Consider the following 25,443-nt stretch of genomic DNA (forward strand, 5'->3'; position numbering starts at 1 on the left):
TAGAAGACCGTATTCAAGAACTGAACATGACCAAAGGGTGGAGAAGAATTTCTTCAATTTAAAAATAGTAGAGAACGTAAAGAAATAGATGAATATGCTTGACATTAAAAGTGACAATTTTTGTCCATCAAAATCTGTAATCAAAAAAAGAAGAAATATCACAGACTGGGATGAAAATACTGTACTTACAATTCATATAACCGACAAAAGAATTTGAAGTCAGATTAGATAAATCTGGCCAGGTGCAGTGGCTCACACCTATAATCACTGGACTCTGGGAGGCTGAGATGGGAGGATCACCTGAAGCCAAGAGTTCAAGACTAGCCTGGGCAACACAGCAAGACCTCATCTCTATAAAAAATAAAATATTTTTATAAAGAAAAAAGAAAAAGAGCCTGTAGATCAATACAAAAAAGGAAAAAAAAAATCTTGATTAAAAAAAGACACAAAGGACCTGCACAGGCAATTCATAGATGACATACTGGAATATGCACTTAAAAAAGTGAACAGACGCATAACCTCAACAGTGAGAGATAAATTACAGTAATAACATGACATAATTCACATTATTTTGGCAAAAGGCTTAATGTCTACCGACCTTACAGGTTGGCAAGAAGGTGGCACTATACGAAATAGTATTTGATGCGGAGAAATCCTAAGGTAGTATACTCACTTTGGAGAATCATTTGGCAATATCTAGTAGAGCTGAATTACTGTAATACACTACAACACAGAAATCCCACTTCTGGGTAAATGGGCTAACCCAGAAACACTCTTGACGATGTATCTAAGGATGAAGTTTTATAACACAAAATAATAACTAGTTTAGGAATATAGACAGAAGCACTGAAAGCACATTATAGGAAAGATAAATACCAAGTTCAGGATGTGGGGAAGAGAGAAGAAAATGATCAGAGAGAGTAAACAGATAACTATATTGACGGCTTATTTCTAAAGCTGGTTAATGGGTGCAAAGGAATCCTTTATACCTTTTTGTAAGCCTCACTGATCTCAAAACAACCTTTTTTTATTTTTATTTTTTGAGTCAGGGTCTTGCTGTGTTGCCCAGGCCAGAATGCAGCCTCCCAAGTGGCTGGGACCAGAGGTGTGAATCATCACGTCTGGCTTAATTAATTTATTTTTTGTAGATATGGGGTCTCTCTACACTGTTCAGACTGGTCTCAAACCTCAGGGCTCAAGCCATTCTCTTGCCTTGGCATCCCAACGTGTTGAGCGGGGGATTACAGGACTGAGTCACAGCACCCGACCTCAAAACAAACTAAAAAAAAACAATTTACTTCTTAATATAAAACTAAGTTACTTTCTAAAGTTCTTTTTGCTTAAAATATGAAGAGTAACTATTAATTAAATCTCAACGTAGTAAGGTAAAGGTGACCCAGAAAAGAAAAGATGCCATTTAGCTCTCTTCTAGCTAGTCAGCATGACATGTTATAATGAAAAATTAAAACGAGACATGAAGAGCTAATTCAAGGAGGCAGAAGTCATTTTTCAAGAATAGAAAGTAGGCTGGGCACGGTGGCTCACACCTGGTGGCGCCCAGCAATTTGGGAGGCTGAGGTGAGTGGATCACTTGAGGCCAGGAGTTTAAGACCAGCCTGGCCAACATGGCGAAACCCCATCACTACTGAAAATACAAAAATTAGCCCAGCATGGGGGTGCACACCTGTAGTCCCAGCTACTCAGGAGGCTGAGGCACGAGAATTGCTTGAACCTGGGAGGCAGAGGTTGCAAGTGAGCCGAGATCACACCACTATACTCCAGCCTGGGTGGCAGAGCAAGATTCCATCAGAAAAAAAAAAGTAGAAAGTAAAATTAATATAACCAATATCTTTCAAATCTTCACTGTGTTCTTACTCTATCATGTACTCTGAATAAGCCACCATATTGAATTTCATGCTTATCAATATTCCACCTTTAGTTTTACTAAATGTCTGTATTTCCAACACTGCATTGTTTAGTTTTGCATATATTTAAATTTTATATAAATGAAATACATGTATTCTCTTCTTTGACTTGCCTTTTTAGATGAACATTATGTTTCTGAGATTCATCCATGTGGTTATAGATCTCAGAGAGATAAGTAGGGATGACATCACCTAGGGCCTGGTAGCCAGGGCAAGAACTTAAGATTTTTCTGGGAATGCAACTGGGGAGCTATTGGAGGAATTTTGTTTGTTTTTGTTTTTGAGACAGGCTGGAGTGTAGTGGTATGATCGTATGATCATGGCTCACTGCAGCCTCGACCTCCCAGGCTCAGGCAATCTTTCTGCCTTAGCTTCCTGAGTAGCTGGGACCACAGCTGCATGCCACCATGACCAGCTAATTTTTTTTTTTTTTCTTTTTGAGACAGTCTCACTCTGTCGCCCAGGCTGGAGTACAGTAGGGCAATCTTGACTCACTGCAACCTCTGCCTCCTGGTTCAAGAGATTCTCATGCCTCTGCCTCCCGAGTAGCTGGGACTAAACAGGCATGTGCCACTGTACCTGGTTAACTTTATATTTTTAGTAGAGATGGGGTTTCACCATGTTAGCCAGGCTAGTCTTGAACTCCTGGCCTCAAGTGATCCATCCACCTTGGCCTATGAAAGTGCTGGAATTACAGGTTTGGGCCACCAAGCCTGGCCCCAGATAATTTATTTTTATATTTTGTAGAGACAGGGTCTTCCCCTCTATTACCCAGGCTGGCTTTGAACCTTGAGCTCAGGATGATCTTCCTGCCTCAGCTTCCCAAAGTGTTGGGATTACCAGTGTGAGCCATGGTTCCTGGCCCTATTAGAGGATTTTGAGCGAGAGTTGATTTGACTTGCAATGTAAAAGCATCCATCATACCACTGTGGTGTTAGGAAGAGATTAGGAGGGAAGAGTAGAAGCAAGAAGACCCCTTAAGGGGCTACTATAGGTAATCCAAATAAGAGAAGATGGTATTAGGAGTAGAGATGGTAAAAATTGGTAAGATTTGGAAACATTCTGAGAGTAGAGATTTCAAAGGGTTCCTGACAATTTGAATATGAGGTATAAGAGAAGAGAGGGACCAGGATGTCTCTAAGGATTTGGGTCTAAATCAGAAAAACAGAGCTGTCATTAAGCAAGACAGACAGGCTGGAAGTGGTGGCTCTCATCTATCATCCCACAAGTTTAGAAGGCCAATGCATGAGGATTGCTTGAGCCCAGGAGTTTGAAAACAGCCTGAGCAACATAGGGAGACCATATCTCTACAAAAAAAAAATGTAAAAAATTAGCCCGGTGTGGGGTGTGGTGGCTCATGCCTGTAATTCCAGCACTCTGGGAGGCCGAGGCAGGCAGATCACCTGAGGTCAGAGGTTTGAGACCAGCCTGGCCAACATGGTGAAACTCCGTCTCTACTAAAAATAAAAAAATTAGCTGGGCATGGTGGCAGGTGCCTGTAGTCCTAGCTACTCAGGAGGCTGAGGCAGGAGAATCGCTTGAACTCGTGAGGTGGAGGTTGCAGTGAGGGAGCTGAGATTGCACCACTGCACTCCAGCCTGGGTGACAGAGTGAGGCTCTTGTTTCAAAAAATGAAAAATAAAATAATTAGCCGGGCATGGTGGCATGTGCCTGTGGTCTCGGCTACTTGAGAGGCTGAGGCAGGAGGACTGCTTCAGCCCGGGAGGTTGAAGCTGTAGTGAGCTGTGATCCTGCCACTGTACTCCAGCTTGGGTGACAGGCAAGACCCCATCATTCACTCACTCATACATACATAAGAATAAAATGATAAGGAGATAACTACGGGTAGAACACATTGTAAGGATTTCAGTTTTGGAGATACTGAGTAAGCAATTCCTTATATAAACCTGGAGTTGGAGCAGGGAAAAAAGTCTAAATTGGAGATAGAAATTTGGAAATAATTAACATACAAACGGTATTTAAAGTCATGAGCTGTACAAGATTACTAAGAAAGTGATATAAACAGAGACGAGGAGGATAAAAACCCAAAGCCTAAGCTCTGATGTACCTGAACAATAAGAGATCTGAGAAAATACATATTTAAGAAAATCAAAATCAGCAATCTTGTTTGGACCAATGGGTAAAATGGGTTAAGACATCTTATAGGAACTCTGATTATATACAAAATAAGTATATCACCAAAGAGGGAATCTCTAACTCCTATCAGACATCCAATACATGTGTAAACTGGGTTACGAATTGAGAATGGGTGAAGGCAGATTTAATATGATTCAGTGAAACAGAATTATATTACTAGAAAAATAACTCGAGTTTAATTACATTGATGGCATGTGTAAAAATCGTATTTACATGTAAAAGGAAACACGTTTTTCAACTTATTAAGAAAGTCTATAGTTACACACAAATGAATCCTCACTGGACAAGTTATAATGTCACTCTATATACTAGAAAGATATTTGTATTATTTTTACCTAATGAGCAGTTGCTTTGCATTCTCCCATCTGTTGAACAACGTAACATGGTGCCAACCACACGGCCTCCCACGACAATGACACGTACATCCCGTCCATGAGACTCTTTAACATACTTCTGGAACAGGTATGGTGCTTCATGGCGAATAAGATGGCTTAGATCAGCCAAATGGTGCTTATCTCGAGCCAAGAAAACAGCTTTACCTACGATTGAAAAGAATAAAAATATATGTTAAGTCATCAATTGTGGGCAGATGATACCTATTATCTGAATCTTCTTGTATCACAATCTGCTGTTTCAGAATCAATTACACTTTTTTTTTTTTAAGTTTTCCTTGTTAGAACTGTTTTAACAGTGAAATAATACAAAAATATATAAAGACAAGGTAAATAATCTCCTTTTACCACTCCCCAAACTCATGTTTCATGACAAACTAAAATTTATTTTGATATATGTTGTGAGGCAGTGGTCTAGATTTGTACTTCTCCAGGTTAGCCAATAATGTCAACCTCATTCACTAGCAAAACTTTTTATCTCTGAATTAAAACATATGTGTGATATATTATTATACAATATACTAATATACTATATTAGGATATAGTAATATAGCAGTATGTTACCTCAATTTATTTCTGAATTCTCTAGCCTGTTCCACTGCTCTATTTGTCTATTTTTGTGCCAATGGAAGTCGCTGTTTTAGATATATGGTTCTAAATTCCTCCCATGGTGGGGAAGGGAAAGGAGGGATACTGAATCTACGTCACTTCTGGCTGAATCTAGGAGGGCTTGTGATTGCTCCAAACAAGAGAATATAGCAGAATTAATTCTATTATGACTTATGAAGGTAGACCATAAACGGTCATACAGCTTCTTTGTTCACTTTAGCATTCACCGAAGGAGGCCTGAGACTCTTGGCTGCCCTAGTGGAGAAGCCAAATATAAAGAATCCAGTCAACAGTTCCAGCTGAACTCTGATCCAGCCATTCCTGCCAAAACAAAATATGTCACTGTACTCAGATTGATGTATCATTTTATGCCTTAAAATTCTATCTTAGGCTGGGCGCAGCGGCTCACGCCTGTAATACCAACACTTGGGGAGGCCGAGGCAGGTGGATCACCAGAGGTCAGGAGTTCAAGACCAGTCTGGCCAACATGATGAAACCCTGTCTCTACTAAAAATACAAAAAACAAAGTAGCTGGGCGTGGTGGCAGATGCCTGTAATGCCAGCTACTTGGGAGGCTGAGGCAGGAGAATTGCTTGAACCTGGGAGACAGAGGTTGCAGTGAGCTGAGATCACACCACTGCACTCCAGACTGGGCAACAAGAGCAAAACTCCATCTCATTTAAAAAAAAAAAAGTCTACCTTAATCCAAAATCATTAAGATATTTTCATATGACATCTTATAAAGTGTTAATAGTTTTACCTTATTCGTTTAAGTCTTCAAACTATGTATCTTTAGAGGGGGATGACTGGAGTTAGTGATCTAAGGTCTTATATTGTTTCTTTGCATTTTTTTTAGACAGAGTCTGGCTCTACTGCCCAGGTTGGAGTTCAGTGGCATGATCTCGGCTCACTGCAACCTCTGCCTCCCGGGTTCAAGCCACTTTCCTGCCTCAGCCTCACGAGTAGCTGGGATTACAGGCGTATGCCACCACATCTGGCTAATTTTTGTATTTTTAGTAGAGGCGAAGTTTCATCACATTGGACAGCTGGTCTTGAACTCCTGACCTCAGGTGATCCACCTGCCTTAGCCTCCCAAAGTGCTGGGATTACGGGTGGTCCTTATATTATTGAGGAAGATACAGACAGGTCTAACTTGAGACTCAGTCTAAGTATGTATGTTAAAATCTCTAGGTAACCACTAAACAGAAATAGCTTTTAGCCAAACTGAACAACTCATAGTAGCCTTCTGTAAGTCTGAGGTATCATGCACCTAACAATTTCCCTCTAATTATTCTTCAAAGTCACTCATATTAATAAGCAAGAATAGTTTCAAAACTATATACCTTACCAACAACTCATACACACCTCTATGACCCCGCGTATTCTTTACTACCATTGGGAACTCCAGTACTTCTGCTTCATCAATCATTTTAGCAAAATTTTCATGGCCACCTGGTTTGAGCAATAAAAAAATTTAAGACAAACAGCAGCAGAAGTGTTTTGTGATCAATTTTATCTACACTAAAGACAACCAACAGCACAAGGAAGTTGAAGGTAAGAGCCTGATGGCTATCTTTTTTTTCTTGGAGAAAGTATGTATAAGTTGAAAATATAACTGAATATCAGTTTAAAACAATACCTTATAAAACAAATAGCTCCCTTAACCTATACATATTCTGATGTCTAACTTAAGTATCTTTCAGCTAAACAGAGTTTCCTAATTCTATGCCATTTCTCATGTTTTTATCCTTATTATTCTCCCACACAAATAATAGAAGCCCCAAGATTTACTTTAATATATTCAATTCCCTGCTTGGATTAAGAAACTGAAGAATTAGTTGGTTAAGATCTATCCAAGGTTGAAGAGATGCTGCACACACTGACACACTCCTCTTTATTACCAACAAACACACACACCCCAATTTTTTTGGTCTCCATTATTAATCAGAGTTCTTTCTACACTGGGGTAACTCAGCATCCTGGGTTAAGTCTCCTTTCTCACTCTTTTTATTGACCAAAAACAAATGACACAATAACAAAATTAGAGCAAAAATAGACTGTAGCTACAAAAATCAGCACGATGAGAGAGAAAAGTTGAGACAGGATAAAGTTCATTAAACAAGTGAAATATGAGTAATTTGTAGCTTTGCAAAATTATGATGACTTGGTCACCAAATTTTAATCCTTCATCAATAGAACAAAGGTAATACTTGTTAATTTGGTTAGCCTTTTTTCTCTTCTTTCCATTCTCATAAAATCAACATTGTACAATCATGTTATAAACTATTAAGATCCCCAAAGCATTAAAAACACAGAATTCTCAACTTACATTAATTCTGTCTCTTCCTATGCAATTGCTAAAAACGGAAACCGTGTCCACGCATGCCATACAGGCTTGGTGAGGGTTGGGGAGGAAGAGTTCCTTTCTTTAAAATATTAACGATAAGGAGAGGACAAGGGTTCCTTTGTAAAGCCTCATTAAATCTCCAAGCATTCTTCTGGATATTTGAAGAAACACCTTTATGGAAAACTCTGCACTAATTTAAGTTTGGTCTTTTCCAAACAAGAGAATTAAAGGCAGGAAATACATTAGCAAAATGTTGTTTAGAGCAGTGTTACTCAGAATGTGGTCCTGCAACCTGTGCCTGTATAGGACTTGTTCACTACTGTTATGCGGTCAGATAAATACAAAAGGGTAGGCAGCAGAAGCTTTTATAGCAATCTGGCACTGCTGTGATCGTTTTATTATATTTTACACGAGTATTAATCTACCACAGATTGATCTTTAAAAAAAAAAAAAAAAACCCCTTTTACCAGAAGGTTGAAAGCACTGTTTTAAAGCATACCTACTAAAGTGTTACTTTCTTTAAAAACATTAAAATATTTGCGTTATCAAAATGGTAATGAAGAAAACGAAAAATTAATGTCATAAAATTCTATTATCTTTTACCACAGAGGTTGGCAAACTAAGGCCTACGGGTCAAATTTGACCTATTGGCTGTTTTTATAATAAAGTTTCATTGGAACGAAACTACTCATTTGTTTAAGCATTGTCTATAGCAGCTTTCATGTTACAACAGCATTACTGAGGGTTACCAGAGAACTCATGGCTTGTAAAACCTAAAATACTTTTAATCTTGAAAGTTTGTTAACCCTATTTTCCCCCATAATATGAAACAAATCTTAAGATATGATTTGTAATTAGCCTGTCCAGTGTGTTAAAACTGAAAGTCACTTCTATAAGATGTTCTTTCATGTCTGTAAATTTATCCTATTAAACTATCCGTGGTTAATATTTAGGCTATGCATGCTCTTTAGTAGGCTCACCATAAGAGAAAGTATCTGGCAGAGGAACACCATGGCCAGCTAACTCTTGAAATGTCCAGAACTTATTAACGCAGTTCAGGATGGCTTGAGGTCGGTTCATTAACCGGCATCCCATCTTCTCTAGATGGCGCAAAACAGTGATGTCACTATCACTCTGCACCCAAGGGGTTGGTACTCTGACTACCACCACTTGTGGGTAGGCAGTGATTAGCTCTCCATTGATCCGCAGACCTGAAATACATAAAAACAAGGCCAAAACCATTAGAGGGAAATACACAATAAAATAGAGAAATAGTAATATGCCATAGAGGAACAGTAATATGCCAAAGTTTGGATCATAAAATGAAATGTACTATTTTGTTAATATTAAATTGGGATGGAGATATTCCTCTGTAAGAAAAAAGAAAATTTAATTAGAAAAATATCTGGTTAAAGAAATTATAGTACACACCACTACAATGAATTACCACATAGCCATTAAAAAGAATGTCATAAACATGTATGTTCAGAGATGAACAAATGCCCAGATACATAATGTTGAGTTTTTATTTTAAAGGGCAAATCTGAGAAAAGGTTTTATTTGTGCATACACATAAAAAATACCTAAATGGGCCGGGTGCGGTGGCTCACACCTATAATCCCAACACTTTGGGATGCCAAGGCGGGCAGATCACGAGGTTAAGAGATCGAGGCCATCCTGGCCAACGTGGTGAAACCCCAACTCTACTAAAAATACAAAAACTAACTGGGTGTGGTGGCAGGCGCCTCTAATCTCAGCTACTTGGGAGGCTGAGGCAGGAGAATCACTTGAACCAGGGAGATGGGGGTTGCAGTGACCCGAGATCGCACCACCGCACTCCAGCCTGGTGACACAGAGAGACTCAAAATAAATAAATAAATAAATAAATAAATAAATAAATAAATCTAAGTGGTTTAACAATTTAACTGGCTTCCTATGAATGTGACTGGGTGGCAAGGCAGGAAGAGGAAGGTTGAAGAGAAAATTTTAATATTGTGCTCCATGTAATTCTCTATATTATGTTTTGTATGCTTTTTAAAAAAGTGAGAACATATGTCTCTATAATGAAAAAAGAAAATTTTTTAAGAGAAAAGTTTCTTGAATATTTACCCAATACCATTCTACTTAGGGAGACCCCAAATAATACACAAACAAGGTATTTATATGAGTTGCTTCTTTTTGAGACAAAGTCTCACTGTCACCTAGGCTGGAGTGCAGTGGCTGGTCTCAGCTTACTGCAACCTCTGCTTCCTGGGTTCAAGCAATTCTCCTACCCCAGCCTCCCAAGTGGCTGGGACTACAGGCGTCTGCCACTACGCCTGGCTTTTTTGTATTTTTAGTAGAGACGGAGTTTCACCACGTTGGCCAGGATGGTCTCAAACTCATGACCTAATGATCCACCTGCCTTGGCTTCCCAAAATGCTTACAGGCATATCACCGCGCCTGCCCCGGCTTCTTAAACTCTATTTTCATTAAAAAAATATATACTACATATATATATAAAATATATATAGTGTATATATAAATTTTATGTGTATATATATATGCATGCATACACACACACACACACACACACACATACAGAGTAATCCCACATTGTCTGTGGGGAACGTTTCAAGACCCTCAATGGATGCTTGGAACTGTGGAAAGCCTAAACTGAGAACTATATATACTGTGCTTTTTCCTATACACACATACCTGTGATAAAGTTTAATTTATAAATTAGGCACAGTAAGAAATAGTAACTAGTAATAAAACTGGACAATTATAACAATTACTGTAATAAGATTTATGTAAATGTGGTCCCTTTCTCTCAAAATCTTATTATACTGTACCACGGGTAACTAAAAACAGCATGCAAAACCATGGGAAGCAAAACTGTGGCTAGGAAGGACTACTACACTTGTTTAAAACATTCAAACACAAAAATACAGAACATATTCACCTTCCATACAACATTCTAGGTACTTAACGTTATTAGTACGTATTTTCCCTACTGTCATCTAAGTATACAGAAACATATATAGATATATAATCACTTAAAATTATTGGCCGGGAGTGGCGGCTCATACCTGTAATCCCAGCACTTTGGGAGGCAGAAGCAGGTGTATCACCTGAGGCTGGGAGTTCGAGACCAGCCTGGCCAACATGGTGAAACCCCATCACTACTAAAAATACAAAAATTAGCCAGGTGTGGTGGTGCATGCCTGTAATCTCAGCTACTCAGGAGGCTAAGGCTGGAGAATCTCTTGAACCCAGGAGGCGGAGGTTGCGGTGAGCTGAGATTGCACCACTGCACTCCAGCCTGGACAATAGAGTGAGACTCTATCTCAAAAAAAAAAAAAAAAATCAGAGACATCTTTCTGTATCAGAGCATATATAGCTTTATTTCAATACTTTAGGTGGGTTGAATGGATTACATTTTATAGATACACCATATGATCAATTCCTTACTAATAACTGATACTCGGCCGGGCGCGGTGGCTCAAGCCTGTAATCCCAGCACTTTGGGAGGCCAAGGCGGGCGGATCACGAGATCAGGAGATCGAGACCATCCTGGCTAACAACATGAAACCCCGTCTCTACTAAAAAATACAAAAAATTAGCCAGGTGCGGTGGCGGGCGCCTGTAGTCCCAGCTACTCAGGAGGCTGAGGCAGGAGAATGGCGAGAACCCGGGGGGGGGGGGGGGGGGCGGAGCTTGCAGTGAGCCGAGATTGTGCCACTGCACTCCAGCCTGGGCGACAGAGCAAGACTCCCTATCAAAAAAACCAAAAAAACAAAAAAACCTGATATTCATTCATCCAGTAAATATTAAGTACTATGTGTCAGATTCTTTTCTATATGGTCAAAATAGATTGATAAATAAGGTCCTTGCTTTCAAGAAGCTTTCTAGTGGGAGACAGACACTAATTTTTATGGTATTAACTTTTAAACACGGTAGTAGTTCTGATGGAAGAAAAATCAGGGAGGTAGAATTAATGGCAAAATTAAGGCACAAACCATGAGCCGAGGGTGTGTGTGTTTAAAAAAAAAGAGAAAGGACAATTCAAATGTAAGGCAGAGCACAAATCACGGGGCAAAAATGTTAACAATATGTGTGTGTGTGTCTCTGTGACTTGTATTGATGTACAGTAAAAGATATGGCTGGTCAGGTAAAGTGTCAAATATGCAAAGCCATATGATCTGAACTAAAGAATTTATATCTGTTCTGATTAGGAATTGAGAGTCTGTGCTGGATATTGCCTGCTGATAGTCCATGCCAACCCATCTTTTAATTATTCCCCTGTATGTATAGCAGGGAATAGAAGCATATTCTATATACTCCTCTGCCAACAGAATTCCATCTTGAGAATCTACCAACAAGATGACAATTACACGAAATTTTGGCCAGGCTTACTCTGCAAACCCAGCACTCTGGGAGACAGAAGGAAGAGGATTGCTTGAGACCAAGAGTTCGAAACTAGCCTAGGCAACATGAGATCTTCATCTCTAAAAAAAAATACTTAAAAAAATTAGCCTGGTGTGGTTGTGTGTATCTGTAGCCCTAGTTACTCAGAAGGCTGAGGTAGGAGGATAATTTGAGTCCAGGAGCTTAAGACTGCAGTGACCTATGATCAACCTGGATGACAAAGACCCTGACCCTAAAAGCGAAAAAAGGTTTTATTTGAAGGTGAAAAAAGTAGAAATTATTCTCCAGGAGCACCATGGATAGGTATGTGGTCATCAGCAGATGTGAGGTTTGCCTGTGGCTAACACCATTCTCCTCACAATCATTTGCTACAAGCATCTTGATATTTTTTTTTCTTTTTTTTTTTTTTTTGAGACGGAGTCTCACTCTGTCGCCCAGGCTGGAGTGCAGTGGCACAATCTTGGCTCACTGTAACCTCCGCCTCCTGGGTTCAAGCGATTCTCCTGCCTCAGTCTCCTGAGTAGCTGGGACTACAGGCATGCACCACCACGCCCCGCTGCCTTTTTGTATTTTTTAGAGATGGGGTTTCACCATGTTGGCCAGGCTGGTCTCGAACTCCTGACCTCAGGTGATCTGCCCACCTCAGCCTCCCAAAGTGCTGGGATTACAGGCATGAGCTACTGCTCCCGGCCCTTGATATCATTTCTTAGGCTTTAGCAGTGACTTGCCTAGATAAGCAAATCCAAAGAGCATTCTAAAAATTGAAAAAAAGCCTCGGTGCCAGTTTGAGGATGAAAAATTTTGAGATAAGGATACAGAGAATGGGAATGTTAAGAAGGGAAGCTGGTTTGGGGCAGAAGATGTTGGATTTGGATCTAGATAGGAAAGACTTTGGTAATGACATAAGGATTTTAAAGTAGAATTACTGTACTTGAAATGTAGACTGGAACTATACATATATGTATACAGTCATATTGGTGGAGTGAAAGCTGTATATTCATATTTAAATATTAATTTATGGGGCCAGGCACAGTGGCTCATGCCTGTAATCCCAGCACTTTAGGAAGCCGAGGTGGGTGGATCACCTGAGGTCAGGAGTTCGAAACCAGTCTGGCCAACATGGTAAAACCCTGTCTCTACTAAAAATAGAACAATTAGCCAGGCATAGTAGGCAGGTGTCTGTAATCCCAGCTACTCCAGAGGCTGAGGCAGGAGAATCGCTTATACCTAGGAGGCGGAGGTTGCAGTGCGCTGAGATCAAGCCACTGCACTCCAGCCTCGGTGACAGAGTGAAATTCCTTGTCAAAAAAAAAAAAAGAGCTGGGTGCAGTGGCTCACACATGTAATCCCAGCACTTCAGGAGGCTGAGATGGGCAGATCACCTGAGGTCAGGAGTTCAAGACCAGCCTGACCAACATGGAGAAACCCCATCTCTACTAAAAATACAAAAATTAGCCAGGCGTGGTGGCTCATGCATAAAATCCCAGCCACTTGAGAGGCTGAGGCAGAAGAATCGCTTGAATCAGGGAGGCGGAGGTTGCAGTGAGCAGAGATCATGCCATTGCATTCCAGCCTGGGTAACAAGAGTAAAACTCCATCTCAAAAAAAAAAAAATATTCACTTATGGGAATCAGCCTGAGAATAGCTAAAGAAATAAGAATATGTAAGTTGAAAATATGAAAGTAAAAAAGAGACATCAAGGACTTCAATAAGAGCCAGGGTAAAACTTAAAGGGAAAAAGTCAGTTAAAAAAAAAAAAATAGCAAGGCCAGCCACAGTGGTTCATGCCTATAATCCCAGCCCTTTAGGAAGCTGAGGTGGGCAAATCACTTGAGGTCAGGAGTTCAAGACTAGTTGGCCAACATGGCAAAACCCGTCTCTACTAAAAATACAAAAATTACACAAGGACGGAAAACCAAACACTGCATATTCTCACTCACAGGTGGGAGTTGAACAATGAGAACACATGGACACAGGGCGGGAAACATCACCCACTGGGGCTTGTCGTGGGGTGGGGGACTGGGGGAGGGATAGCATTAGGAGAAATACTTAATGTAAATGACCAGTTGATGGGTGCAGCAAACCAACGTGGCACATGTATACCTAGGTAACAAACCTGCATGTTGACACATGTACCCTAGAACTTTAAGTACAATAATAAAAAAAAAAAAGAAAGAATTATCTTAAAAAAATACAAAAATTAGGCATGGTGGCACACACCTGTAATTCTAACTACTTGGGAGGATGAGGCAGGAGGTATGCTTGAACCCAGGAGGCGGAGGTTGAAGTGAGCAGAGATTGTGCCACTGCACTCCATACTAAGCAACAGAGCGAGACTCCGTCTCAAAAAAATAAAAAAAAAATTAAAAAGTTAAAAAAACCAGCAAAATCTAGAATTATTAAATAGCATTATAAAAAATAAGAAAATCAGGAGAGAACAACCAAAACCATTAAATGAAAGAAACAAAGCAAGCTTTGAGAAAAGCTTGAGTTATAAGGAAGACAATGTAAACTGTCAAGAAAAAATTCAACCATTATTACCCTATCATTATGTTAACCTGGAAATAACTTTTGCTGTTTTTTAAAAATGGGATAAAGGTGCAAAAAACTGTTCCACTCTCCAGTATAAACAGTCTATTTGTTGCCACCGGAAAATGGGAGTGCTCTAACCCAAAGTATAGTTGGATCTACACAGTGCACTATGGGGGTATTAGTGAGGATGGAAAGAAATTCAACGCCTCCTCTAACAAATACCTGATGTTATTCTAGGAAAGCAGAAGGGATCCAAGGCTGGAAAGATGAATGTGAGCCAAAAAGGCAAAGTCACATCTCTTAGGATTCTGCCTTATGAGCTACTGATCTCTTGAGCACTCACCAAATATCACTCATACCTTTGATGTAGAGCTTGTAAATGGATATAAGAGAATGGTTTCTTCCCTCAGACTCATGTTATTTAGTAAACAGAAGCACATAGTTGTTTGAAGAACTTTATCCACGATTCCATTACTCACTGTAAAAACATGTATTCCAACTGAATGTGCTTTGTTTTTAACCCCATCTCCTCTAACATATATTGTTTTTTTAATAAACATCTTAAATCCCGACTTATAAAATTTTTCATCTAGCTTGTTGACTTAATACTGAAATTAAGATTTCGGTACAAATATTTTAGATATAAGTTTTGGATGAGGTGTATAATAAAGTGCTCACATAACAATAAGATTAATAAGTTAACCCTAGAACAGCAATGGGGTGGGGAAGCAATCTTTCTTCCTTTTTTATTAGGATATAAAAGGTATTGTGTATTAAAAGGTGCTTTTGTCAAAGCAGAGTGATACAGTGTTAAGGGCTGATTATGCTCCAGTCTGAATGGTAACAATCTCTCCTTCCCCATAATTAAGTGGGGGGAACTTCTCAGATGACCTACTATAAACTTCTGTGTTTTGAAAGCAGAGTTTGGCTATACTCTTAACAATAGTAAGCACTAGTGGTTTTCTTCCCAGGAATTGAGGAACAGAAAAATGGCAGCCTCTTCATTACTGATATTTACTTTTATTCCATCCTTGAGCGTTCCAGATGATTTTTTAGGACTTCTGGAATTTTTTTTTTTTTTTCTGAGACAGACTCTTGCTCTGTCACCCAGGCTGGAGTGCAGTGGTACAATCTCAGCTCACAGTAACCTCTGCCTTCTTGGTGCAAACAATTCTCTTGCCTCAGCCTCCCAAGCAGCTGGGATTACAGGCGAGTATCACCACGCCTGGCTAATTTTTGTATTTTTAGTAGAGACAGGGTTTCCCCACGTTGGCCAGGCTGGTCTCCAACTCCTGACTTCGGGTGATCCGCCCGCCTCCGCCTCCAAAAGTGCTGAAATTACAGGCATGAGCCACCCCGCCTGGCTGGACTTCTGAAATCTTTTGAAAGCTTATAGTATTTTCAGATTTTTAACTAAAAGTTTCAAGTAAAGTTGCTGTTTGTATAAAATTAAAAGCCCACACAATCTTTGTGTCAAAAATTAAGGAAGCACTCAAAGACTAATGGAGATGTGTTATAAGGACACAGGAGACAACTGGAGGTGTTCCCACTAGCTAAATTTGAGATGATCTGGCAATCAAAAAAGAACTGGTAACACAATGAGTATAAAAAGTCCATGAATCCACAATGAATATGGAGAAACGGTAAAAAAGCCCCATTTGGTACCTCAGGAGGGGATTATTACAGATGCTCCTCGAAGTCAAGTAGCATACTGAATGTTTATCACTTCTATCTACACCACTGTAAAGTTGAAAAATCTTACATTAGACCACTGTAAATCAGAGACTATCTGTACATAAATCCTTATTCCCAAAACTAGTAAAGCGGGAAAATTACATTTACTTAACCTTTCTTTTCAGGAGGCACTATAGTTCATCACTAGTAGAGAAAACTCTTTTAGAAAAGAATGTGAACTAATAAATCACTAATAGTGACACAGACTCTCATTTTGTGCTTCTGTTTGTCTGTACTATGAAGTACACACTGAAGTAATTTTTTGTCTAAACTGTGTAACCTGGATATAATTGAGCCAATTTACACAAAACTCTAGGAGGCAAACATCAAAAGGAAATGATCAAACAACTGCAGAATGTGAGACATTTTAAGTGTTCTGATCACTTCATGTCATTGCAGAAATAAAGATGCAGAGGCCAGGTGCACTGGCTCACGCCTGTAATCCCAGCACTTTGGGAGGCTGAGGCAGGCAGATCACCTGAGGTCAGGAGTTCAATACCAGCCTAGGTAACATGGTGAAGCCTCACAGCTGAGTGTGGTGGCGCATACCTGTAATCCCATCTACGAGGGAGGCTGCAGTGAGCCAAGATCACACCACTGCACTCCAGCCTGGGCCACAGGGTGAGATTCTGTCTCGGAAAAAAAAAAAAAAATCATAATAAAAATAAATAAAAAATAAAAAGAGAGATGGGGAGATTGCTTTAGATTTAAAAGACTAAGCAAACATTACAACCAAACGCAATGCATGAACCTTACCAGAGCTGATCTGAAAAGACTAACCAAAAAAAGACATTTTGGAATCAACTAAGAAAATCTGATTCAAGAGCATATATTAGATAATATTAGAGAGTTGATAATTTTCTTAGGTGTGCTAATGGATTATATAGATTATATAGGTAACCTTTTTTTTGGATGGACATATTGAAGTATTTAGGAGTGAAATGACACAAAGATGGCTATTTGAAAAGTTAATGCCCTCCCAAAAAAGTTTTGCATGTATATATATGAACAAGAAGATATGAAAGAATTATGATAAAAGGTTCCTGTTAAACTCAATCTCTAAGTAGCAAAAATATACTTGCTCATCATTCCATTCTTTCAGATTTTCTGTTCACTTAAAACCTTCCCACAAAGAAAATTCTAAACCCAGGTGTCTTTCAAAGGTGATTTCCATTAGACATTCAAGGAAGAAATAATACCAAATCTATACATTTTTCCAGAAAAGAAGGAACAACAACAAAGCGCGCTCCAGCCTGTTTTATGAAGCCAAAATACGTTAGCAGAAAAACTGACAACGACATTTCAAGTGGAGTTGTAAACCAATCTCACAAACATAAATGTAAAAATCTTCAACAAAATATTAAGACATTCTATACAGCAATATAATTAATCATAAACAAGGTAGGTTGTAAAGTTCAAAGTTGAAAAACCACTCAGGTAATTCATGTTCACAGAAAAAAGAGAAAAAAATCCTTTTTATTCATTCACTAAAAGGATAAAAACTGATAAAATTCAACAACCATTCAGTTTGCCCTTTTTCAAAGTGGACTAGGGGCCTAGACTTTTCTTGCTGTGATTTGAGTCACATATTGTTACAATTTCTGTTTCTCACAGGATAGATTAACTTGATTTTTTATTCTTATTGTCTTGTCAGGGACAAAAACATCCTTCTTTTTTTTTTGAGATGGAGTCTCACTCTGTACAAAATACAATCAGCAACAAAAAGTTAGAAATGAAAAAATCGTAATTGTGTCATTTACAATAGCAGCAAAACCCATAAAATTCACAGGAATAAGATATAGCTAATGAAAGATGTATAAGATCTCTGAGGATAGAATTACAAAACATTATTAGAGACATTAAAGATGATGAGAGGGACAGATCATGTTTACAGATAGGAAGATGGTATAGTATGAATATTTTTTTCCCAAAGTAATCTATAGATAGATACAGTTTCAGTGAAAATTCCAAGTGACATTTTTGTGGAACTTTGACAAGTTGATTCTAATATATATATGCAAAGAATCATAAATAGACAAACATTCTTGAAAAAAGAGGGCTTATTCTACTGGATGTCACTATAAAGCTACAGTAATTAAGTCAGTGTAGTATTGGTACAAAGGACAATTAAAAAAAAAAAAAAAAAAAGAAAGAAAGAAAACAAATAGCCCAGAAATCCCACCTATTACTTGATTCATTGGAACGGTAACACTGGAAAGCAAAGGGCAAAGGTCAGTCTCCTTTGTAAAATGCTGAGACAACCAAATATTCAAGTGCAAAGAAACCATTGTAACAATAATAGGTTTTACTGCCTGATGCACACGGCAGGTTAATATGCTGAGATATCAGGTTGCAGCAGAGAAAGTTTTGTCACAGGGTCACCAAAGGAGGAGATGGGCATGAACCTCAAATTTGTCTCCCTAAGGAGTCTGGGATTAGAGTTTTGGAGCTGGCCAAAGTGTGGGGATCGCTGATGGTTTCAACATTACCACCTATAACCCATGAGTAAGATACCTATCATTAGCCATAAAAATTAATTCCAGGTGGATTGTAAATTTATATATTTACAGCTAAACTATAAAACCTCTAAAACATAACACAGGGGAGTTTCTTCATAATCTCAAGATAGAGATGGATTTCTTAAACACAGCGTAACCATAAACAATAAGAGTTGGATTACATTAAATCCTTCTATTTGTCAAGACACTATTGAGAAAGATAAAGGCAAGCCACAGATGAGACATTTAAAACAGTAAAACAATCAGACAATCCAATAACAAAATGGACACGAAAGTTGAATAGGCACTTTATCAATAAGGATACCAAACAAATATGTGAAGATACTCAATCTCATCAGTGAGTTGGGATACATAAAATAAAACCACAATTAGATACTATTTTGCACCCACTAGAATAGTTAAAAACAAAAGACCATTAAACAAGTGTTTATGTAAAACCATTATAGTCCCATAAATCAAGGAAAAAAAAAGGAAACAAGTATGTGGTTTAAGAATAAACGCCTCTTATTCACTAAGAAGAGAAGTGAACGTCCCTAATCTGGTAAAGGGTTACTTGAAAAAAAAGAAATCTACATTTTTAAACATCAGATTTATTTACTAGAAAAAATCACAGCACTCCCTTTAAGATTGGGCATAATAGGCCGGGCGCGGTGGCTCAAGCCTGTAATCCCAGCACTTTGGGAGGCCGAGACGGGCGGATCACGAGGTCAGGAGATCGGGACCATCCTGGCTAACACAGTGAAACCCCGTCTCTATTAAGAAATACAGGCCGGGCGCGGTGGCTCAAGCCTGTAATCCCAGCACTTTGGGAGGCCGAGGCGGGCGGATCACAAGGTCAGGAGATCACAGTGAAACCCCGTCTCTACTAAAAATACAAAAAATTAGCCAGGCGCGGTGGCGGGCGCCTGTAGTCCTAGCTACTCAGGAGGCTGAGGCAGGAGAATGGCGTGAACCCAGGAGGCGGAGCTTGCAGTGAGCCGAGATCGCGCCACTGTACTCCAGCCTGGGCAACAGCGTGAGACTCCGTCTCAAAAAAAAAAAAAAAAAAAAAAAAGAAATACAAAAAACTAGCCGGGCGAGGTGGCGGGCGCCTGTAGTTGCAGCTAGTCGGGAGGCTGAGGCCGGAGAATGGCGTGAACCCGGGAGGCGGAGCTTGCAGTGAGCTGAGATCTGGCCACTGCACTCCAGCCTGGGTGACAGAGCGAGACTCCGTCTCAAAAAAAAAAAAAAAAAAAAAAAAGATTGGGCATAATAAAGAGTGTATGTACTATTACCACTTTTGTTCAACATTATGCTGGAGGTCCTACTGAATCCATCAAGGTAAGAAAAACAAAAGGCATAGAAGCTAATCATTTACAAAATATATGACCATGTGCATCACAACTCCTAGAGAATCTAGTGAAGAAAAAAATAAGGGACAGAACCATATTTATATTACACCACTTTGCATGCAGGAAAAGGGAGGAAATATGAACATGTTCCAAACTCTGAAGACAGACTTTCTGAGTCTGAATTCTGGCTCTACTACTTAAAAGCTTTCTGATTTGGGGCAAACAATTTAAGCAATCTGCCCCATAGGATTATTAAAAGAATAAAATGAGTTAATGTTTTGAATAGTCCTACAAGTGTTTATAAAAGAAATATAATTTTATAACTGGAATTCTAAAACCTGAGATAAATTATCTTTCTTTTTCTAGCTCAACTTAGTAAGTACACCCATGACCTCTCAGACAATAGTCTTACAGAATTAGATCATCCAATTTCACAACTGCCAAAAGTACTCTGCATAAACAGTAGAATATTATTTTCTATCAACAGTTAATAACAGTATCACTTACTGAGTATTTACTATGTGTCAGATTCCACACCAGAGCATTTTATACACATCAAGTAATCCTAGGCACAACATTATAAAATACAATAGTCTCCTCTTATCTGCAGGGGATACATTCCAACACCCCCAGTGGATGCCTGAAACCACTAATAGTACCAAACCCTTTTCCTTCTTCATGATTTCATGGATAGAAGATTCAATCTTATTACATAGATCTTAGCAACCTCAGTATATGGTATTTTCCTTTCCTTATAAAGTTGACAACTTTTACCTTTTCACTTAAAGAAGCACTTTACAGCTTTTCCTTGGCAGAGCTGAACTGCCAGCATCTTTGGAGCCATTATTAAGTAAAATAAGCATGACCTGAACGAAGCACTGCAATACAGATGCAGTTTGACAGTCATTCTGATAACTGAGAGGGTTACTAAGGGACTAATGGGCAGGAAGCACATACATTGAGATGCTGGACAAAGAATGATTCATGTCCCAGGCTGGAAAGAGTGGGACAGCATGAGGTTCCACCAGTCTACTCAGAATGGAGGCAATTTAAAACTTCTGTGTTATTTTGGGATTTTTCCATTTATTATTTTCAGCCCACGGTTGATCTCAAGTGAAACCCTGAAAACTGAAACCACAGATAATAGAGGACTACTGCAGGCATTTCACATTTTATTCCTGCTTGACAGCAAATATATTACCAACAGATTTAATTTAGTAGGAAGTCAATGAGTCAACATCAGTCTGACCAACTGCAAAAAGTTTAATAACCAGGACAAATAGATCTAACTAAATTGTAAAGCTCAAGTTCTTTTTGTTATGTCACACAAATTCCCCCCAAATCCCTCGCTAATTTCCTAAGCAGCATTATAGCTAGCAAACTCCTTTTAGCAGGAATATACTGTAATAGTGAGGCTAGACCTATCGTCTCAAACACCAGAAAGCCTCTGAATTCCCTCATTTGGCTGAAACAAAGAATCTGGAGATCTGAGTCCCATGTTCATTCTCTTGCCTCAAACTCCAATGCCTTTAGAAGACCATTCTAGTCACCTGTCCTCAAATTCCTCACACATTTTAAACTATTCAATGGCAATAGCTACTGGGTTCCCTGAGACTTGTACTCAACAAGCCCATGGTTCCAAGTAAATAAAAGCAATTACTTAGTTTCATTACTGGGTACCATGTAGTAGATCCTCATCCAGAAATAACAAAGGGGGTATAACTGCTATCTACCCTATCTATGCCAGGTAATCAATTCTGAGAGTCTACTATCTGTACTCTGCTATTAACTGCTGTACTGGGTAAGCTTAAAAGCATCCCTTGGTATCCCCAGAAATTGGTTCCAGGACCCCCACGAATACCAAAATCCATGGATACTCCCTTATATAAAATGGCGTAGTATTTACACACAACCCATAGATATCCTCCCATATACTTTAAATCATCTCTAGATTACTTGTAATATCAAATACAATGAAAATGCTATGTAAATAGTTGTTATACTGTATTTTTATTTATTGTATTGCTATTTTTCCCCCAAATACTTTCGATCTGCAGTTGGTTAAGTCCAGAGATGCAAAACCCATACATAAGAAGGGCCAACTGTATTTCATTTGCAAGCAACTAAAATATTTCTGGTTAACCTGAACAGAAAAAATGCAATGAATATAAGGTTGTGCACAGAACTAAAAAAAAATACAGGTATACTCAGATATACTGTGTGTTTGGTTGCAGACTACCACAATAAAGCAAATATCACAATAAGGCAAATGATGTAAATGTTTTTGTTTCTCAGTGCATATAAAAGTTATATTTTCACTGTACTGTAGTCTGTTAAGTGTGCAATAGCATTATGTCTTAAAAAATAATGTACATATCTTAATTTAAAATACTTTTATTGTTAAAACATGTTAATCATCTGAGCTTTCAGTGAGTCCATTTCTTTGCTGGTGGAGGATCCTGCCTAAACAATGATGACTGCTGATTGAATAGGGTGGTGGGTGGTGAAGTTGTGGCAGCTGTGGCGATTTCTTAAAATAAGACAACAATGAAGTCTGCCACCATGACTAACTCTTCCTCCTATTAAAAATTTCTCTGTTGCATGCAATGCTGTTTCATAGCATTTTACCCATAGCAGAACTTTTTTTCAAAATTGAAATCAACCTTCTCAGACCTTGCTGCAGCTTCATCAACTAAGTTTATCTAATATTCTCAGTCTTTTGCTATCATTTCAACAATGTTCACAGCATCTTCACAGGAAGATTCTACCTCAAGAAACCACTTTCTTTGGTAATCCATAAGAAGCAACTCTTTATCCATTTTCTCATGAGATTGCAACAATTAAGTCCAATCTTCAAGCTCCACTTCAAATTCTAGTACTCCCGCCACATTCAATGTTATTTCCTTTACAGAAGTCTTGATCTCCTCAAAGTCATCTATGAGGGTAGATGACTTCTTCCAAACTCTTGTTAATGAAGACATTCTGACCTCTTCCCAAGGAATCAGGAATGTTCTTAAGGACATCTAAAATGGTGAACCCCCTTCAGAAGTTTTTCAATTTGCTTTACCAGCATCTATTAGAGGAATCATTATTTATGGCAGCTATAGCCTCACAAAATGTATTTCTTAAATTGTAAGACTTAAAAGGAGAAATTACTTCTTGATCCATGGGCTGCAAAGTGAATGTTGTGTTAGCAGGCATGAAAACAATGTTGATCTCTACGTACCTCTCCATCAGAGGTTTTTTTTTTTTTTTTTTTTTTTTTTGTGGAAATGGCGGTCTCTGTATGTTGGTCACAAACTCCCGGCCTCCAGCGATCCCTGCCGCCTTTGCCTACCAAAGTGCTAGGATTACAGGTGTGAGTTATCAGACCTGGCCCCATCAGAGCTCTTGGCTGACCAGGTGCACTGTCAATGAGCAGTAATATTTTGAAATGAATCTTTTTTTTTTTTTCTTTCTGAGCAGTAGGTCTCAACAGAGGGCTAAAAATATTTAGTAAACCATACTGCAAAGAGATGTGATGTCATCCAGGCTTTGCTGTTCCACTTAGAGAGCACAGGCAGAGTCCATTTAGCATAACTTTTAAGAACCCTAGGATTTTTTTAATGTTAAATGCGCACTGGCTTCAACTTAAAGTCACTAGCTGCCTTAGCACCTAACAGAAGAACCAGCCTGTCCTTTGAAACTTTATCTTAGCTACATCTTCAAAGCCAGTCATCTCCTCTCTAGAGGAGTCCTAGAGGGCATCTTCTTCCAACAAAAGGCTGTTTTGTCTACATTGAAAATCTATTGTTTAGTGCAGCCACCTTCATCAATTATCTTAGCTAGATCATCCGGATAACTTGCTGAAGCTTTCACACAAGCACCTGCTGCTTCACCTTGCACTTTGTTATGGAGACAACTTCTTTTCCTAAACCTCATGAACCAACCTCTGTTAGATTTTAACTTTTCTTCACCTCTCTGAGCTTCCTCACCTCTCTTAGCTTTCAACGAATTGGAGAGAGTCAGGGTCTTACTCTGGTTTAGGCTTTAGCTTAAGGGAATGTTGTGGCTGGTTCTATCTTTTATCCAAACTACTAAAACTTTCTCTGTATCAGCAACAAGGCTTCTTTGCTTTCTTATCATTCATGTGTTCACTAGATTAGCACTTTTAACGTCCTTCAAGAGCTTTTCCTTTGCATACACAAAGTGTCTAACTTTGGTGCAAGAGGCCTAGCTTCTGGCCTATCTCAGCTTTCAAAATGCCTTCCTCACTAAGCTTAACCTTTTGATTTAAAGTGAAAGATGGGGCCAGGCGTGGTGGCTTACGTCTGTAATACCAGCACTTTGGGAGGCCAAGGACGGCGAATCACTTGAGGTCAGGAGTTTGAGACCAGCCTGGCCAACATGGTGAAACCCCCATCTCCACCAAAAATACAAAAACAATTTAGCCCAGCGTGGTGGCATGCACCTGTAGTCCCATTTACTCAGGAGGCAGGAGAATCACTTGAACCCAGGAGGCGAAGGCTGCAGTGAGCCGGGATCATGCCACTGCACTCTAGCCTGGGCAATAAAGCAAGACTCCGTCCCCTGCAAAATAAATAAATAAAAATAAAGTGATAGATGGGTGGGCGGTGTGGCCCACGCCTAGTAATCTTAGCAATTTGGGAGGCAGACGCAGAGGTGGACAAACTGTGTGAGCTCAGGATTTTGAGACCAGTTTGGCCAACATGGCGAAACCCCATCTCTACTAAAAATACAAAAAATTATCCGGGTGTGGTGGTGCGCACCTGTAGTCCCAGCTACTCAGGAGGCCGAGACACAAGAATCACTTGAACCCGGGAGGTGGAGGTTGCAGTGAGCAGAGATCATGCCACTGCACTCCTGACTATGAACTGCTGATCCGGGTTCCCGATTCCTAACAGAAGTATACAAAAGTATCCGTATTACAAAGTTCTTATTTGTTCTCTAGACAGTTACATCTAGGAAAAACACCACTGCTCAATAGGAACCTTGAATAACTTATTTTATTCTAGTTTCTTTTTTTTGAGACGGAGTCCCCCAGACTGGAGTGCAGTGGCACCATCTCAGGTCACTGCAAGCTCCGCCTCCCGGGTTCACGCCATTCTCCTGCCTCAGCCTCCTGAGTAGCTGGGACTACAGGAACCCACCTTTATTCTAGTTTCTTAAAAGCCCCCAGAGAAAGCATAGCATTTCTACTGTGTTGGGTTTTCTGTAGGTCTCAAACTAGTGCCTGCTTTGGTAAATAAACAAGCACTTGTACCAATGTCATTCTTTTTTGTTTACTTTTAGAAACTGACATGTATTTTCCATCAACCTTATTTCCATCTTGCTTAAGAGCCTGTGGAAACAGCTTAAGACCACTCAATAGTTGTTCCCACCCATTCAGTGGCCTGAGTAGTGGGAGCTGCAGGCCAGTCTTCTGTGGTAGGCTGAGTGTTCCTGTCTCAGCTCCTTGGTTGCAAGGAGGAGTTTTTCTGCAGCAGT

General features: G+C 39.3%; 1 protein-coding gene across 11 annotated transcripts in view; it reads right to left on the reverse strand.

The window, feature by feature from the left end:
* The window catches only part of RIMKLB (ribosomal modification protein rimK like family member B), a 104,985-nt gene that overhangs the window by 18,520 nt on the left and 61,022 nt on the right, over positions 1 to 25,443 (reverse strand). For all 11 annotated transcript variants that reach the window (XR_013400633.1, XR_013400630.1, XR_013400632.1 and 8 more), the window contains 3 exon segments: positions 8,411 to 8,641; positions 6,449 to 6,535; positions 4,418 to 4,621 (listed from right to left, as the gene is read on the reverse strand). Coding sequence is in view for 7 of the 11 variants with exons in the window: in XM_077953088.1 (XP_077809214.1) it covers positions 4,418 to 4,621; positions 6,449 to 6,535; positions 8,411 to 8,641 (522 nt within the window). In the remaining 4 variants the exon portion in view is untranslated.

This window comes from Macaca mulatta, chromosome 11, assembly GCF_049350105.2.
Source record: "Macaca mulatta isolate MMU2019108-1 chromosome 11, T2T-MMU8v2.0, whole genome shotgun sequence".
In the NCBI taxonomy this organism is placed as follows: Eukaryota; Metazoa; Chordata; class Mammalia; order Primates; family Cercopithecidae; genus Macaca; species Macaca mulatta.